This window comes from Anomaloglossus baeobatrachus, chromosome 3, assembly GCF_048569485.1.
Source record: "Anomaloglossus baeobatrachus isolate aAnoBae1 chromosome 3, aAnoBae1.hap1, whole genome shotgun sequence".
Taxonomy (NCBI): Eukaryota; Metazoa; Chordata; class Amphibia; order Anura; family Aromobatidae; genus Anomaloglossus; species Anomaloglossus baeobatrachus.
This window is the reverse complement of record NC_134355.1, coordinates 618572446-618589851: the sequence shown is the minus strand read 5'-3', so window position 1 is coordinate 618589851 and position 17406 is coordinate 618572446. Positions and strand designations below refer to the sequence as shown.

Genomic DNA, 17406 nt, shown 5'->3' with positions numbered 1-17406 from the left:
GTTCATCGTTGACATATCGCTCATTTTCTATAAATCGTACGTCCAGTTGGTCAATGTTCCCGAGGCAGCACACATCGCTCCGTGTGACACCCCGGGAACGCTGAACTGCAGCTTACCTGCGGCCGCCGCCAATGCGGAAGGAAGGAGGTGGGCGGGATGTTTATGTCCCGCTCATCTCCGCCCCCCCGGCTTCTATTGGCCGGCCTCTGTGTGACGTCGCTGTGACGCCGAACGTCCCTCCCCCTTCAGGAAGTGGATATTCGCCGCCCACAGCGAGGTCGTTTGGAAGGTAAGTACGCGTGACGGAGTGTTACAACATTGTGCGACACGGGCAACAAATTGCCCGTGCCGCACAAACGATGAGGGTGGGTGCGATTGTACCGCCCCGGGGCTCAGACGGCTGCCGAGCCGCTCGGATCCGTGCTCGTCGGTGGGTGTTTCGAGCTCTTCCACGAACCCGGGGGTCACGTCGCTCTGAAAGGGGATTGGCGCTACACATAGGGACTTCGGTGGGGAGGTCCACGGCCGGAGCCGCGGTGGTTTGCAGGGGATTTAAGTTCGTGACGCCACCCATGGGTTGTGGTGAATGGATGGGCACCACCGCTGCCGTTGACTAGGCTCCTGGGGACGGTGTTGCGCAGCTTGGTGTTGACCCCCTCCGTGGGTAGGGGGATGGTGGTCCCGGGGGCTCGAGGGAGATGCTGAGGCGAGGGGATGGAGACGTGCTGGGGTGCTGGTGCGGTGCGCAGCCCGAAGGCACTGGTGTACTCACTATGATAAAACACGCTGGAGTCTCTGGTAAACCAAACGAGATGATGAACGGTGCCCGCACCCGGCTGCAGCTTCCCCTTAACAGGTTGGTGGTTTCTGCCTTTCTCCTGCACCTCTTTAGTGAAAATGTTATGACTCCTATGCCTAAGCAATGGTAGTCCGCTCCCTGGCTTGCTGTGTGTCGGAAGAGCCCTGTTTGCCCGCAGACGCTGGCCCCTTGGGTCTCTATGCCCTGGCGGTGGCTTTACCCTAATAGTTGGGCTGTTGTCTTCAGTCGGGTCTTGTGTGGGATAGGTCCTAAAGTCCATTCCTCAATCAGTTGTTTTGACTTAGCCTAGTTGTTTCTGGGCCTCGTACTGGGTCTGAGTACCCCTCCTGGTGCTCCGGTTTCCAATCGGTTCCCCGGTTCGGTACCGGTGGGCAAATAACTGCACGGTGAAAGTGTTCTCACCGTGCAGTTATTTGCCAAACCGTTTGAAACTTGACATTTGACCTAGGGCCCTGTGCGTGCTCCGGTCCCAGCGGTATCCTGGTACCCGTCCTGGCGACCTCTGTGCCCTGGGGTCACCGTTACACGGACCCAGCTCAGGCACGTCTGCACACCTTTCCTGTGTGCTCCACTCTTCTCGACTGCTCTCTGACTGACCCCTCCCACCATGCTGGCTATACCAGGGACTCGTTCTCATGGCGACCATCCCCTTACATGGTTAACCCTTTGTGCCCAGTTTGGAGAGGAGAACTAGGATTTTAGATGTGTGTTGTTGAATCGGCACAGGTACTCCAGGTCTCAGAGGGTAGGTCCTGCATCCCCTAGAGGAGGCAGTTAATTGAAGTGCCCTGAGGTTCTCAGGGGTGCTACACATGTCACTTCTTTTCTGCAGATAATGGTAAAAAAACGCAGGGACCAACCCATGGAAAAACTGCTGCAAAACCGCTGCAAAAACGCGGATGCAGTATTCTGCCAGAGGGTGCGGATTTTTCTTAGGAAAAGTCCATTTTCTAGTGCGCACATAGCCTCAAGCCGCTAAAGCCACGCCCACATGTGGCTAAACCCTGCCTACTCACAACGGGCCAATTAATTTGCTGCGTGGGCAGGGTTTTGTTCAGGTAGGCGGGGTTTTACCACCGAACACCAAAACTTTATGCCCAGTGAGAGCCGTTAAGAGAATTTAGTGGCTCTCCCTGGGGATCCGGCTCCTGTCAGTCACAGTAGAGCGCCGGATCATTCACGATCGACACATCACTAATCCTCCCGCCCCCGGTAGTGCTCTGTTTATGCCTGGCTGCATGTGGGCGGAGAACCAAACTGCCAATCAGTGACTTCCATCGCGGTTTGGGTCAAGTCCTGGTCCAGAACTGAACTTTTTCTAAAGTCCGGCTGAGCCCGCCTAACCGAACTTCAATGGGTCCAATCATCTCTAATCATTGGTGCAAATGGGGGCCCAAGAGGTAAGGTAAGGCAGAATTATACATCATGATGAGCTCTTGCATTGCAGAGGGCCCATTTATTGTTCTTGCACAGGGGTCCTTTTCGGTATCCGCCAGTGTCTGGGGGTCTGACCTAAGCTCCTGCCATTCAGCTATGTGAGGGGGCTGCAGTGCTGCATCCCCTTCATTGTTTCCCAGATACAGCTCCATACTGCTCCTAGTGGCTGTGTCTGATATTACAGCCTGCTCTTAGTGAATGGGACAGACACTGTAGCCAGTAAACAATGAATGGGATGCAGCCCCTTTAAACATTACTTGGCAGCGATGACGACAGTCAGATCCTCACCGATATAAGGCTAGGCCATCAATTTTAAAGCAGCAGAGACCCCTTTAATATCCCGTCACATGGCCCTGTGTACAGTGTGTGTGTGATCCTGCACCTAGCATGCCTGTGTGTCATTTTGTAGTCTTAATTTAGCTAAAACCCCCAAACATTGACAATCAGTGCATCCGGTGAGGCTGAGCATGGCGTGCCGCAGAGACCCCATAAGCTGTGGGGTCAGTAGAGCGGTGGGGAAGGCGCTGAGATTTCCAGAATGACAATAAGAAGGAATGTGCTGTCTGGGCTTCCATACATGAGCTCTCCTTTCCTCCCTCCCTCCCCCTGTAATTCTGCATTCAGTGAACAGTGTGAGGCGGTGCAGGAGGCTGTGGCTTTGTCATTTCTGTGCCTGGAGAGACTGCTGGATGTTTGCATTGGAGGCATTGCTGCTTTGCTTTTATTCATAATGTGAGCTCAAGTGCCAGCACTTTATATATTTATATTTTTTGTTTTTTTTATTTAGGCTTGCACCCCCCCTCCTCCCCATTTTAATACTGTAGGGGTGGGCAGCTGATTGCCTCCAGTTGGGGGTACCGTGGTAGTTTATGCACATTTGTGGATCCATCGTGGTTGGGATTGGCGTCAGATCCTGGTTTTCTCCTGGGAGCGCGTGGATTACAAGGTGAACATCTTCAGCATCATCTTGCTCATCTTTCATCGGAGGGATTGCCATGGCTACAAGTACCACAGGCTCCACCGTGCTGCTCCCCCTCAGCCATGCAGTGCAGCTGCCTATAGACCAGGTAAGATGACTGACAGCCGGCGACAGGGGACGCGGGGGCGTCACAGAGGTCAGGTGCGTGTGGGGGTCTGCGTCTCTCAGCCACACCGGTGACCTCTCGTCATCTAAACCAGCACAACCCTGGTTGACCTCTCCGGATGGGGGGGCACACGCTGACTTGCGTTGTGCCATGACGGTCACATGATGCCACTCTCTTGGCGGCTTCATTGATGTGATGACAAGCGCCAAAGTAGTCATCAATGGTCTCCACTACTGTACACATGAATTAGAAGACAACGTTTACTTTGTCATCTGAGGCCGCAAAATAAAAAAAGTTACATGGTTAAAATTTGGATTTATGAGGGAAGTGAAAATTTACATACACTATAGTGCCCCGTGTTTGGGAAGTGAAAGTGTCCATGCACGCCAATGCCCAGTGTTTGGGAGGTGAATGGCCCCATACACACTCCTCAGTGTTTGCTAAGTTAAAGTTTCCATACACTCCACTGCCCAATGTTTGGTAAGTAAAAGACCCCATACACACTAGTGCCCAGTGTTTGGGAAGTGAAAGGTCCCATACACACTAGTGCCCAGTGTTTGGGAAGTGAAAGGTCCCATACACACTAGTGCCCAGTGTTTGGGAAGTGAAAGGTCCCATACACACTAGTGCCCAGTGTTTGGGAAGTGAAAGTTCCCATGCACTCTAGTGCCCAGTGTCTGGAGGTCCCATACACTGTAGTGCCCAGTGTTTGGGAAGTGAAACGCCCCATACACTGTAGTGCCCAGTGTTTGGGAAGTGAAACGCCCCATACACTGTAGTGCCCAGTGTTTGGGAAGTGAAACGCCCCATACACTGTAGTGCCCAGTGTTTGGGAAGTGAAACGCCCCATACACTGTAGTGCCCAGTGTTTGGGAAGTGAAACGCCCCATACACTGTAGTGCCCAGTGTTTGGGAAGTGAAACGCCCCATACACTGTAGTGCCCAGTGTTTGGGAAGTGAAACGCCCCATACACTGTAGTGCCCAGTGTTTGGGAAGTGAAACGCCCCATACACTGTAGTGCCCAGTGTTTGGGAAGTGAAACGCCCCATACACTGTAGTGCCCAGTGTTTGGGAAGTGAAACGCCCCATACACTGTAGTGCCCAGTGTTTGGGAAGTGAAACGCCCCATACACTGTAGTGCCCAGTGTTTGGGAAGTGAAACGCCCCATACACTGTAGTGCCCAGTGTTTGGGAAGTGAAACGCCCCATACACTGTAGTGCCCAGTGTTTGGGAAGTGAAACGCCCCATACACTGTAGTGCCCAGTGTTTGGGAAGTGAAACGCCCCATACACTGTAGTGCCCAGTGTTTGGGAAGTGAAACGCCCCATACACTGTAGTGCCCAGTGTTTGGGAAGTGAAACGCCCCATACACTGTAGTGCCCAGTGTTTGGGAAGTGAAACGCCCCATACACTGTAGTGCCCAGTGTTTGGGAAGTGAAACGCCCCATACACTGTAGTGCCCAGTGTTTGGGAAGAGAAACGCCCCATACACTGTAGTGCCCAGTGTTTGGGAAGAGAAACGCCCCATACACTGTAGTGCCCAGTGTTTGGGAAGAGAAACGCCCCATACACTGTAGTGCCCAGTGTTTGGGAAGAGAAACGCCCCATACACTGTAGTGCCCAGTGTTTGGGAAGTGAAACGCCCCATACACTGTAGTGCCCAGTGTTTGGGAAGAGAAACGCCCCATACACTGTAGTGCCCAGTGTTTGGGAAGTGAAACGCCCCATACACTGTAGTGCCCAGTGTTTGGGAAGTGAAACGCCCCATACACTGTAGTGCCCAGTGTTTGGGAAGTGAAACGCCCCATACACTGTAGTGCCCAGTGTTTGGGAAGTGAAACGCCCCATACACTGTAGTGCCCAGTGTTTGGGAAGTGAAACGCCCCATACACTGTAGTGCCCAGTGTTTGGGAAGTGAAACGCCCCATACACTGTAGTGCCCAGTGTTTGGGAAGTGAAACGCCCCATACACTGTAGTGCCCAGTGTTTGGGAAGTGAAACGCCCCATACACTGTAGTGCCCAGTGTTTGGGAAGTGAAACGCCCCATACACTGTAGTGCCCAGTGTTTGGGAAGTGAAACGCCCCATACACTGTAGTGCCCAGTGTTTGGGAAGTGAAACGCCCCATACACTGTAGTGCCCAGTGTTTGGGAAGTGAAACGCCCCATACACTGTAGTGCCCAGTGTTTGGGAAGTGAAACGCCCCATACACTGTAGTGCCCAGTGTTTGGGAAGTGAAACGCCCCATACACTCTAGTGCCCAGTGTTTGGGAAGTGAACGTTTCTATATGGGTGGCACGGTGGCTCAGTGGTTAGCACTGCAGTCTTGCAGCACTGGGGTCCTGGGTTCAAATTCCACCAAGGACACCATCTGCAAGGAGTTTGTATGTTCTCCCCGTGTTTGTGTGGGTTTCCTCCGGGTTCTCCGGTTTCCTCCCACACTCCAAATACATACAGATAGGGACTCTAGATTGTGAGCTCCAATGGGGACAGTGCTGCTATTGTATGTAAAGTGCTGTGGAATTAATAGCGCTATATAAATGAATAAATATTATATTATTATTATCATCATCATTATTATTATACACTCTAGTGCCCAGTGTTTATTGTCAGGCAACTCTATCTATATTGTGATGACTTTTATAGAGTATATTTAACCAATAACACAAAAGTTACAGTCAACTTTTTACCGATTTTTGCCTTATGAATGCAGAAAAAGTGGTGAATCAGACCTCTAAAATCTGCACCGACCACAGAAGAGCCTCACGTAACCCGGCCACATCAAACACTTCAATATTTTGCATTAAATTTGGGTGGAACTTGTTTTGCAGGTGACCATATGACAATAGGACTGGTTAGGTCTGTTGTGTTACTTGTTTGGGTTAACCGCTTACTAACCTGGAGGCAATTTCCATCCTAACGAGATAAGGTTTTCCTATCATTTCTATGTGTACGGTTTAACTGCTGGAACTTTGGGGGATTTTTTTTGCTTTTGTGACTCATTTTGTTGCTAATATACAAAGAGATTTTTTTTTCATTTTCTATAATGTTGTGAAAAATAAAGCGTTACTGTAGAATTATTAGGGTTTCAGTGAACAAAAATACATTTTCCCATGGGAAGAACTATAATTATATATTATATTGTCCCTGAAATAGTCCGTCTCGGCTTCATTTCACCTTGTGTTGGAGGGGTTGTCATATGAAAAGTTATCACATATCCAAAAGATTGATCATGGGAGTCCGACCTGTAGGATCTGCCCCGATTCATGGAAGGTGGAACTTTTATCCCAGTTAGAATGGAGCTGGACCTCTGCTCTATTCATTCCCTATGGGGCTGCCGAATGCTGCGTTCTTGTTTTTTGTGGAATCCCAATAGAGAATGAATGGAGCAGTGGTCGGGCACATCGTAACGGGGATATAAATTGGTGCAGGATGGACCGCCACCGATCAGTAACTTATTACCTATCCTATGGCTGGGTGATAACTTGTTTTCCCCAGACAACCCCTTTAAATTTAGGCTTGTTTCACACATCCGTTTTTCTCCGTCAGGCAAAATCCGGCGAAAAAACTGATGCGACGGATCAGGCGAAAAAAAACAGATCCGTCGCATCAATTTTTTTCAATGCGTTCCTTATGTTTTTTGACGATCTGTTGTGATACTGAGCATGCTCCGTTCAAAAAAACGGATACGTCGTTGGATTCCGTCATATGCCGGATGACGATGAATCTGGCGCCCATAGGCTTCCATTATACAACATCCCGGATCCAGCGTGGTCTGCTTTTTGCCGGAGACAAAAAAACGCTGCATACTGCGTCCTTTTCGGCAGCCGGACGAAGACATTTCGCCGGATCCGGCAGACTCCGCATGCAACGCAAGGCCATCCGGCACAATCCGGCGCTAATACAAGTCAATGGGAAATAAAACGGATCTGGCGCCGGATTCGTTTTATCCGCATTTCGCCGGATTGTGCCTGATGGAAAAAAAACGGAAGTTTGAAAGCAGCCTTAGGCTATGTGCCCACGGGACTCTGTATCTGCGGATATATCCGCAGGTACGGCCGCAGGTTTCCCGCAGCTGATCCCCGGAATCCGCAGCTATACATAGCTGTGGGATTCCAGCGAAATAGCTGCGGTTAACCTGCGGACATTTGTGCGACTTACCTGCGGAAGTCCCGGCCTCTCCCTCCATAATGGAGGGCCGGGATTTCCGCAGGAATAATTGACGTGCAGTTACGTGCGGTTGCAGGACGTCCGCAGCATATTCCGCAGCCGCACTTACCACAGCATGGACACAGTTGTTGCGGGCGGGGAGGACGCCACTGCGCTGCGCTCGCTAACTCTCGGGTCCGGCGCTGCTGCGATGGCTGCTCGGTGGCTCGAGCGGTGGGCCGGATCCGGGGACTCGAGCGGCGCTCCTCGGCCGTGAGTGAAAGGGGTGGTTGGTTTGGGGGATTTAGTCCGTGACGCCACCCACGGGTCGTGGTGAAGATGGGCACCACCACTGCTGGTGACGGGGGGGATCCCGGTAGCGATGGTAGGGAGCAGCTGGGATGTTGCTTTTCCCCTCCGTGGGTAGGGGTCGTGGTCCCGAGGCCCGATGGTGGTGTGACGGGGAGGCAGGGTTGGCGAGGTGCAGGGTTGCAAGGACAGTGCGGGGCGGTGCCGGATGGCACGGGTGTACTCACTCAGCAAGAAAGGTACAAAGTCCTCGGTAAACCAAACGGCTGGATGGACGGGTCCCGCAGCCGGCTGCAGTGTTTCTCCCCGGACAGGTGATGGCGGCTGTCTTTCCCTGCACCTTGATGTTCTCCTTCTGACTACTATGGATTCTCAACGGTAGTCCGCTCCTCGGTGTATGGGTACCGTAGGAGCCCGTTTGCCCGCAGGCACTGGCCCTTGGGTCTCTAGCCTTAGGCGGTAGCTGTATACCCTCACGGTGTGGGCGGTTGCCTTCAATCGGGACTTTTGCTGTTGTGAAACCCCTGGGGTTCCAGTCACATTCAGATCTGACTATTGTCAGCGGCTCCAAGCCTGGTCGGGGTCCGATGGCCCTGCCTGTGTGTGCTGGCTTCACTTCGCTCCCTGGTCGGTACTGGCGGGCCAACGCCCGACCCCGGCCCTACGGTTCTGCGTTGATTCACCACTCCTGCAGACGGCCACCACCGTCTGCCAACCTTGCTGTCAGTGCCTGGGCCACAAACCCAGACACCCAAGTGCTTGTTCCTCACTCCTCAAACTCCAAACTCTATCTGTCACTTTTCCCGCCTCCAGGCCTGTGAACTCCTCGGTGGGTGGGGCCAACCGCTTGGCTCCGCCCCACCTGGTGTGGACATCAGACACTGGAGGGAGGCAACAAGGGTTTTTGTTTGGCTGGTGTCCCTGTCTAATGGGGGTGGGGGTGTTTGTGTGTTATTTGTGACGACCTGGCTAGGCCAGGGCGCCACACACACTCCCCATGTCCCATAGGATAACATGGGGAGTGTCTACACTTGCTAAAACCTGCGGATTTATGTAGAAAATCCAGATAAATTCGCAGGTTTTCCGCGGCAAAATCCGCTGGTACAGAATCCCGTGGGCACATAGCCATATACATGACATTGTGTTGTATTTCTTGCTTATTATTATTACTATTTATTAATAGTAGTATTTTTTTTTTTTTTACTCATTTATATTATATTTTTACTGTGCATCCTTCATAATGTCAGGATAACATTTTTGCTGCATACTTTTTCATCTTCTCATCCTAGCAATGAGAAAATCTAGAAGAAATAAAGAGCCCACCTTTTCTTTGGCGCCTCAGGCAGTCCCTCACAGTCGGCCGGCCTGTACCTACATGATTCTGTGTACAGTTTGGAAAAACTCAGATACATCACGTTGTCCAAATTTAGAAAAACACGTCTCTTTTCTTTCAGAAAGAGCGCCACCCCTGCCAATGGGTTGTGAGTGGTATTGCAACTTTGCCCCATTGAAAACAATGGACCTAAAATGCAATTACCACACAGAACCCATTGTCAGGGGTGGAATTATTTCTGCATAAAGAATCACAATATGTGCCTGTTAAGGCGTTAATATAAAAGGCTCTATTTATTTTAATGGCTTCAGATTATTATGAAAGTTATGGTGCTGTGATAATAGACCCATATGTTGACCAAAAGTCCAAGCTAATTTATAATGGTGTCCATTGGGTTTCCACATTGATTGCTGCTGAAGTGATCTTGTCAAAGCCCCTATTGAGGTTCCTAGAGCCAGTGTGACCAGGACCAACAAGTTTTAGTAATATGTAATTAGGAAAATATCGCGAGCCCTCATCGCCTTTTAGGATAGCTTCAGTATGTCTTCTAATGACTGGGCAAACGCTCAGTCCTAAATCTAGATGTTGTCCTCGAGGTGTAAGTAATTGATTGGTTCTGATCGTTGAGAACATTCCAGTCTCATTCTTTATGGTAACTTTAAATTTTCTTAATTATTAATATCAATTGTAGTAATTGTTGTAATATCAATATCAATTAATATCAATTGTATCCTTCCAAATCATCATTGGAAGGAATATCTAGGAATATCCCATTTGGGACAATAAAGGATCGCGACCGGGCCCTGAGATGCAGGGGGCCCGTTGACCACAGCACCTGTTTCAGATGGATGAGCGTCGGAAAGCGCGCATCCAGCTGAAATACAGCACATAGATCTGTCGGGTCCATTCGCTGCGATGTGCCGGCCGCCAATTAAGGCTATGAATATTCACTGCTACATACGCCCATAATCCTGGGCATGGCGAGCAGCGAATATTCTGACACAGCTGATAGCGACGTCATGCGCTGCGGCACTTCCATGCTGGTCAGTTGTCAGCATGCCACTGTCTGAGAACACCGGTGGAGCGGTGGGAAAGTGAGTGTAATCATTTTATAGTGTGTGTGTGTGTGTGTGTGGCACGCTGGGAATCATAGTTACCAGGATGCGGACATATACCAGGATGGAGCTAAAGACCAGAATGGGTACATGATTGGGACATATACCAGGATGAGGCTATATACCAAGATGCAGCAATGGTGAGGACATATACCAGGATAGGGCTTTATACCAGTATGCGGCCAGTATGGAGCTATGAGTGGGCCATAAATACCAGGATGGGGCCATATTCACCAGGATGAGCTCATACACCAGGATGGGGCCATGAGGAAGATATGTACCAGGATGAGGCTATATACCAGTATGCGGCCAGTATTAGGACATATATCAGGATGAGGCTATATACCATTATGGGGACGTGAGTGGGCTATATATACTAGGATGGGGCTATATTCACCAGGATGGGCTCATACACCAGGATGGGGCCATGATGGGGATATATACCAGGATGGACAATGATGAGGACATGTATACCAGGATGGAGCCATGATAGGGACATATATGCCAGCATATTCCCATGATGGGGTCATACACCAGAATGGGTGACATATTTACCAGGAAGTGGCCCAGGATGAGGGGGCATTAGTACAGGATGGGGGTTACTACTACACAATGAAGGGGATGGGGGGGGGCAATTCATATGTCTTTATAGGATTTCAAATGCTACAGTGGCTTAGATAGGGGAGGGGAGGTCCCAGATCAAACTTTGCACCAGGGCCCGTTGGACTCTAGTTACGCCACTGTTCACAGAACCCTGAAGGGTAAACCAAATATTTGATCCTTTCTGCACGCACTGCCCCTTAGGCCCTGGGCAGTAAGTAAAGGGTAATTGTACCAGTTCTGGGCAAAGAATAACAGCACATTCAGAATACATTTTACGCATCATGGAGATATGTCAAAAGTTTTGGCCGATGCTCTCTGTGATTGAGTGGGGCCGTACCGTCATTTGGAAGCAGGAATCGGTTAGGGGATGACACTGTCATGGAAAAAGGATGTAGGGAGTTCTGCATTTATTATGAACTAAGATTTTTTTTTACTTATGGTGGGGGTCCCAGTTTTGTACTTGCTCAAATCGCTCATTGGTAACAATTTAAATATGTATGACAAAAGTGAATATGGTGTGAAAAGCCCGATTGGCTTGGGTGATAAAGCACATGTGATTGGTATCTTGAGGGACTTTTTCTGAAATCAGGACTCAAAATGGAATTTGAGGTATGCTTTGATCATTGCTGTTTCACTATCCACTGACGCCTACGTTTCATGTTCTTCATGATGTTTAGCCTTACAGTTTTCTGATTTTTCTTGCTTTGGATCCATTTTGCCTTCCACACGCTGCAGGTTTTTACTGCCAAAAGAAAGCAAAGCAGCTCCAAAGCATCCGTGACCCACCACCATGCTTCACTGAAGGTGTTACAGAGCCACCACCATGCTTCCCTTCTTTTGAGCATATGCTTCATTCTTTCTCTTCCGAACAGATCGCTCATCCATATGCCAAAACGTTTGTATTATTGCTCTACATAACAGAATCCCCAAAGTTCTTTGGCTTATTTATACGGTTTTAAGCATATTGGAGCCAATTTTTCTTGTGCATTTAGGTCAATAGGGGTGACATCATGGAGTTTGGGCATGGAGACCTTCATTATTTAGTAGGCACCTCACTGTGCAAACTGAAACTTCAGTGCCTGCTGCCACCAAATCTTGCACAGATCTTTTGCCGCCACTCGGGTCACCTTACTCCTCAGAATTCTGGTAGCCACTGGTTATTGCTTCCTTTTTCTGTCACGTCAGGTAGTGTCATATGTGTTCCTTTAACTTTGAACCTGTTAATTCTTTAATGTATCTTCAGGAACCTACAATGCCTGTTTGCATTCTTTTCCTTATTTGTGCAATGCAATGGACCTTTTGGACCAATCTCTTGATACCCAAGGAAAGGTAGTGCGCTGAAGACCATTGTCCATGAAGTATGGGCTACGGTTCCTCATGAATGCTGCCAGCAGCTGATGTTTGCCTGTGCATCACTTCTACAGCAGGTTATAACAGCCAGAGGGGTTCTACTAAGTACTAAAGATGTTTGTCATAAAGGAGTTGAATAATTCTGAGACTGCAGTAGTCATTATGGGATCTCTTCTATATCAGCACAACCATCAGCTAGGAAATGCATGTGCTCAGGAGTTTATTGATCTCCAGGGATCAAGTCTAGGGCACAGGGATTGCCCATGTACCATGCGTTCAGAGTAGCGCTGGAGGCTGTGACATTGATCTGCTCTACTAGAAGGCAAACTGAATGTCAGGAACATCTGCTCCCAAACAGTCAATGTCCTCCCAGATATCAGTATTTTTCGATGGTTGTCCTCTCTGCTTGGTAATATGGAAGCAGGAACTACACAGATGGAACAACCTTAAAAGAGTTGTTTAAAGTTCATAAATAAATATAATTGCAAAGTGGCTGTAAAAACCAAGCAATTTTGCAATTTAGCCCTTATAAAAAAAAAATGCAACCTCTCCAGTAACAAGCTGTCACTGGTGTGTCAGGGGTGACACAGTCATGTGGTTTCTGGCCATAGAAGGTCACAGCGTTTGGCTGCACAGAATTCTCCCTGACTTTCCATTATTCCTGCTGTCAGTATTCATTGGTATGGGTAGCTTTCCTGCTGGATTTGTGGCGCCCCTGACCTGGTCAGGCACCACTGAGTACTGCACCCGTGCTGGGTGAGTACAAACAGGTAATCCCAAAGGCTGAGTAGGGTGTGTACGCACAGACACATGGTGACCAGGTCTCACACACACCTTAGAGGGGACCCCTGGGCAGACCCAGGAGGGTGCGTGGCCTCCACATCTCAGCTAGTGGTGGGGGGAGAAGCTGGAAACTAGTGATGCAGTGGTAGTCAGAGAGAAGCGGTGGAGGAGGACACACAAGCCGAATCTGAAGCGGAGAGCGGGCACGCGGACACTCTAGTCAGACCCTGCAGGTGTAGAGGCTGTTTGCGGGGGAGTTCGGTTGCCACACAGTCAGCCTGAAAGACACCTCAGGAAGAAGCGGGGTGGTTGAGTACGGGGACTCCCGGTAGACCAGGCACATACGGGGACAGGTCCCCAGAGCCAGGCATCCATTTATTGGTCTGCTAAAACCTGCCGGTGAGGGCACTCCAGGTGTCTCACCAACCTATACAGAGTCCGCAGCATCAGCAGCAACGAGGGGGCCCATAAATGAGATAGGGCAAGAAGCCATCTTTACTTGGTCCACGCTGCCAGCAGACGGGCCAGAAAGGGGAGAAAAGGCAGTTGCGACTTCCCTGGATGAATCTCATATACAAGTCGGGGGGTTATCCAAAACAAGAAGTGCTAGGAAGGCGAGCTTACAGTCACCCCGATACCAGCCTGAAGGATACCTGGTTCTCTCTGGTTCATCTCAGCATCGCCCGGGTTGCCTCACTCTACCATCAGCAAGTGAGTAAACGGTTAAAAGACATTTCTGGACTGCGACTGAGTTATTCTATGACCTGTGGTTCCACACACATATACCTGAGCCCCTGGGGCCATCCTCACTCTCGGGAGGCCATACCACCAGACTGCAGACACCATCAGCCCCAGAGGCTCGTTAAACTGCAGTGGCGGTCACCCCTCACCTTGACCGCAAAACAGAGAGTGGCGTCACGACTCCTATGAAAGTTGAAAGTGGACCTGACTTACCTGTTGCCAGAAGGGTCCCTACAGAGAAGTCCCCACAGTGTCCCGCAGGCAACCGCTGTGGTGGGCGACTCAGATTCATCTCTTTCCCCTTTGGACCCAGCAGGAGTTCGCCTTCCACCCACGTTGATCATTAGTATTGCCTTGGTGTTTATATATCCCTTTATTCCTTAGACTGGTGCTGGTGATATTTTCAGTTAATTAAAGCCTTGGGTGCAAGCTGGAGGCTTGTACTCTTTGGTATCGTTGATGAAAACCTTCCTGAACGTCTACCTGTGTCATCTGTAGATAAGTAGTTCATGCTTTTTTCCCCGGTGTCCTCCTTGTGTCTTCTCTAGTCTTTAGTGGAGTTGATGAAGAGCTCATTCCACCCGTTCCCTATTTAGGGGTCAGGTATTTGGCTTGGCGCATAGCTACGTAACCTATCTAGGGTGGTGAGGGACCCCAGGGACCAGCAGTAAGTTTGGTCAAAGGTCACCATCTTCCCTTTCCCCAGACACAGGGTTTCCCTTCCCTGTGGTCGTTCGCTTGATACTTCCCTGTACCTAGAGTGACACAAGCACATCCGGTTCCCTAATCAAGACGCACATAACACAAATAATAAGCTGAGAGCTTTACATTCTACTGGCTCCAGACAGCCTTGGCCCCCTACGCTCCTCTGATGTAGACGCAATGTTCGCTCTACTAATAGTTGGGAGAGAGCACAGTTCATGCCAGCAGTGTGATTATGGTGCTTGTCTGAACTGTCAATCTTCATGAGAGCTCCACCCCCTGCAAAATAGGAAACATGGAGGCTTGGGAGCGAAGTACTCCTGAAGATACATTACTTCATGAGATTATCTTTTTAAGAGGAACTTGTCAGGTCAGAATTTCCTTTTTGAGTAAAGCAGATCAGGCTAGGAGGTAAAATACCTTCCGTGAGGGAAGGTTGTGACTTCACGCGAGCCCTGATCCACATCACCGTAATCAAAAGGAGGTGACAGCTGCACTGCCGTTCACTTCCCGTTGATTATTTATATGTCTGAAGGTGGGACAGCGCTGATTGGGCATGGGGCACAATTGACGTCACAACCTCACATGAGCCCCGAGAGCAAGTGCCAGCGCTGCCCTGGAAGGTGATTATAAGGTTTTTAATTTTTACGGGGTAAATTAATGGAAGGCGGAGGGGTCGTCCAGTTGTGGACAACCCCTTTAAGGCCTAATTCTTCATTTATGTTTTTTAAAGGGAACCTGACAGCTGATTAATACTGCTTGAACCACAGGCAGCATGTATCACATACTGGCTGCATGATTTCAGCCAGGCATGTTTCACTCTGAAACACTGCTGCCTTTTAGAGAAAAATATACCTTTTAAAAGTGTTGTGCGGTGTTCAGCGTTGCGCTCGTTGGGTGTCATGACTGCATCGGACTTTGTTCACACTGCAGAGTCTGAAAAATGGCCTGGGATCACTTAGTTGCACAACCTGTGTTGGGCGTTGGCTGCTTCTGGTTTCACTGCTTTCCAGTACAGCAGGAGTTATTCCCTGCTGGCTTGTGATCATCTGCTGGGAGTCCAGGTTGCTGATCACTACCAGCTGCCATCACCCTTTATAAGCTTCTAAATTCTGGGGCAGAGTGCCGGATATAGTTTTTGCTTCCTGGTTCATGTGTGTTTATTTAGTTGTATGGTGATCTACAAGTTGCGAATTAGCGTAGTGTGTGACTCCTCCAGTTTTGTATTTATTTCCTACCACTTTTGCATTACTCCCCAGTGCACATACTGTCCCTCCTTTTGAGTGCAGTGTGCACAAGTTTTCATTTACCCTTGTCAGTGATTATTTGTGGGGTTTTGGTGGCTGAGTTTCCAGCCCGCTCCCTGGGTAAGAGAAGTAGTATCAGGGCTTGGACAGGAGACAGGGCTATGTTGGAGGCTCGAACCTGACTATTATCAAGTCTACCAGATAAGGGACCCCAGTCTTAGGCTCAGCCTAGGATCCTCTGTTCCATCCGTACAAAAAGCTCCCGAGGACCGAGCAACACTGGTGACTATTCAGAAAGGTGGGTCCCTACCGGCTTCTCCAGGACCACTGCACTTGAATAAAAATTTCCTCCCTACGTGTGTATAGGGAGAGACCTGTTATTAATTGGTAGTGGGTGGGGAGTAGCCGTCGGGGACCGGCCTTTCTGAGTATTGCCCCGGGTGGTTTGTTACAGGTGACATTTAAAGTATGTCTTCAATTATAATTTTTTTTCTGTAAAACTTGGCATACATTGCTAATGATCACATTTTTGTAATTGGGTTTCATTAAAAAAATTTAGTTTTTATATTTTGCAGCATCGTTCTGCTGGAATTCCATTGTTGCTGTTTAGTATAGACAATGTTATTAGTATTCAAAAGTGTTAATATGTGTATCTACCATGTTACATTGCAAATACTGTATGTGGATGGATGATTGTAAGGTATGCACAGCTGGGAGTGGCGGCATAGCTGAATATTCGTGTCATACCTTTGGTAGTTGACTTGAGGTTATTTACTTTTTGTGGTCTTATGATACAGAACAGCTCAGTGTTTGGCCGTCAGTCATAGATTGCGTGCTTGGCTGTTCTTCTGTGTCTAGTCCTTATTTATTACTAAACATAAAATGGTATTAAACAGCTTTCTTTTCCCCTAGAAGTGTTTCTGAATAAAACACAACATAAAAAAACCGCATAAAATCACAATGGTAAATGCAATGTATGAAACTATAACCGCTGCACATCAATACACTGCGGTGAAGCATCGAGCTCCTGCGCTGGGATGAAAAACTCCTCAACTACCGCACAAGATTGATAGTACTAGTGTTATCTTATGAATCATATTTTTCATCTACCTTTAGGATTCCTTCACACATCCGTGATAAAAACACACGTTTTTCACGGTCCGTGTTGAAGGTGCGTATGGTCATCCGTGTGCCATGATTTTGGGGCATATGTGTTCTCTGTGTGCTATCAATGATAGCACACGGTGATCAGGAACTTTTTACTCACCTATTTCGGGCTCTGTGGTCTCTGGCGATGCTGCTTCTGGGTCCACAGTGCAGTGAATATTCATGAGCTTAATGAGTGGGCCTGCAAGCAGGAGACAGCAGCGCCAGAGACAGTAGCGCTGGAGAAAGGTGAGTATAGAAAATGTTGAGATGAGATTACAATGGGTCTCTTAAGGTCTGACTGCCGTGTCCAAATTATCTGGAATGTCATGTGTGCACGCAAGGTAGATAATAATTGAATAGACCAATTATGACTCTCTCTCATGACTGGCGCCAACAGCTCTACTCCTTTATTTTCAAGCAAAGCCTTTTATAGTAAGGGTGTAGACAAAAGTATAGTCCAATCAAGTATCGCAGGCTGGACTCAGGACCTATAGGAATTTGCATAGTCTCTGCTGGATTGGTCAATCCAAACTTCATCTGTCTTCCATATGGTATTCATTAGCTGGGCGTTGGACAGGATG

At 48.9% G+C, this 17406-nt stretch overlaps 1 protein-coding gene across 1 annotated transcript in view; it reads left to right on the top strand.

Annotated features, from left to right (window-relative positions):
* Window positions 1-2893: 2893 nt before the first annotated feature.
* The window catches only part of MBOAT2 (membrane bound glycerophospholipid O-acyltransferase 2), a 338336-nt gene continuing 323823 nt past the window's right edge, over window positions 2894-17406 (top strand). Inside the window, exon 1 of the mRNA XM_075341088.1 lies at window positions 2894-3324. Within this exon, the coding sequence (XP_075197203.1) occupies window positions 3253-3324 (72 nt within the window). The 5' untranslated portion in view covers window positions 2894-3252. The remainder of the gene's footprint in view (window positions 3325-17406) is intronic.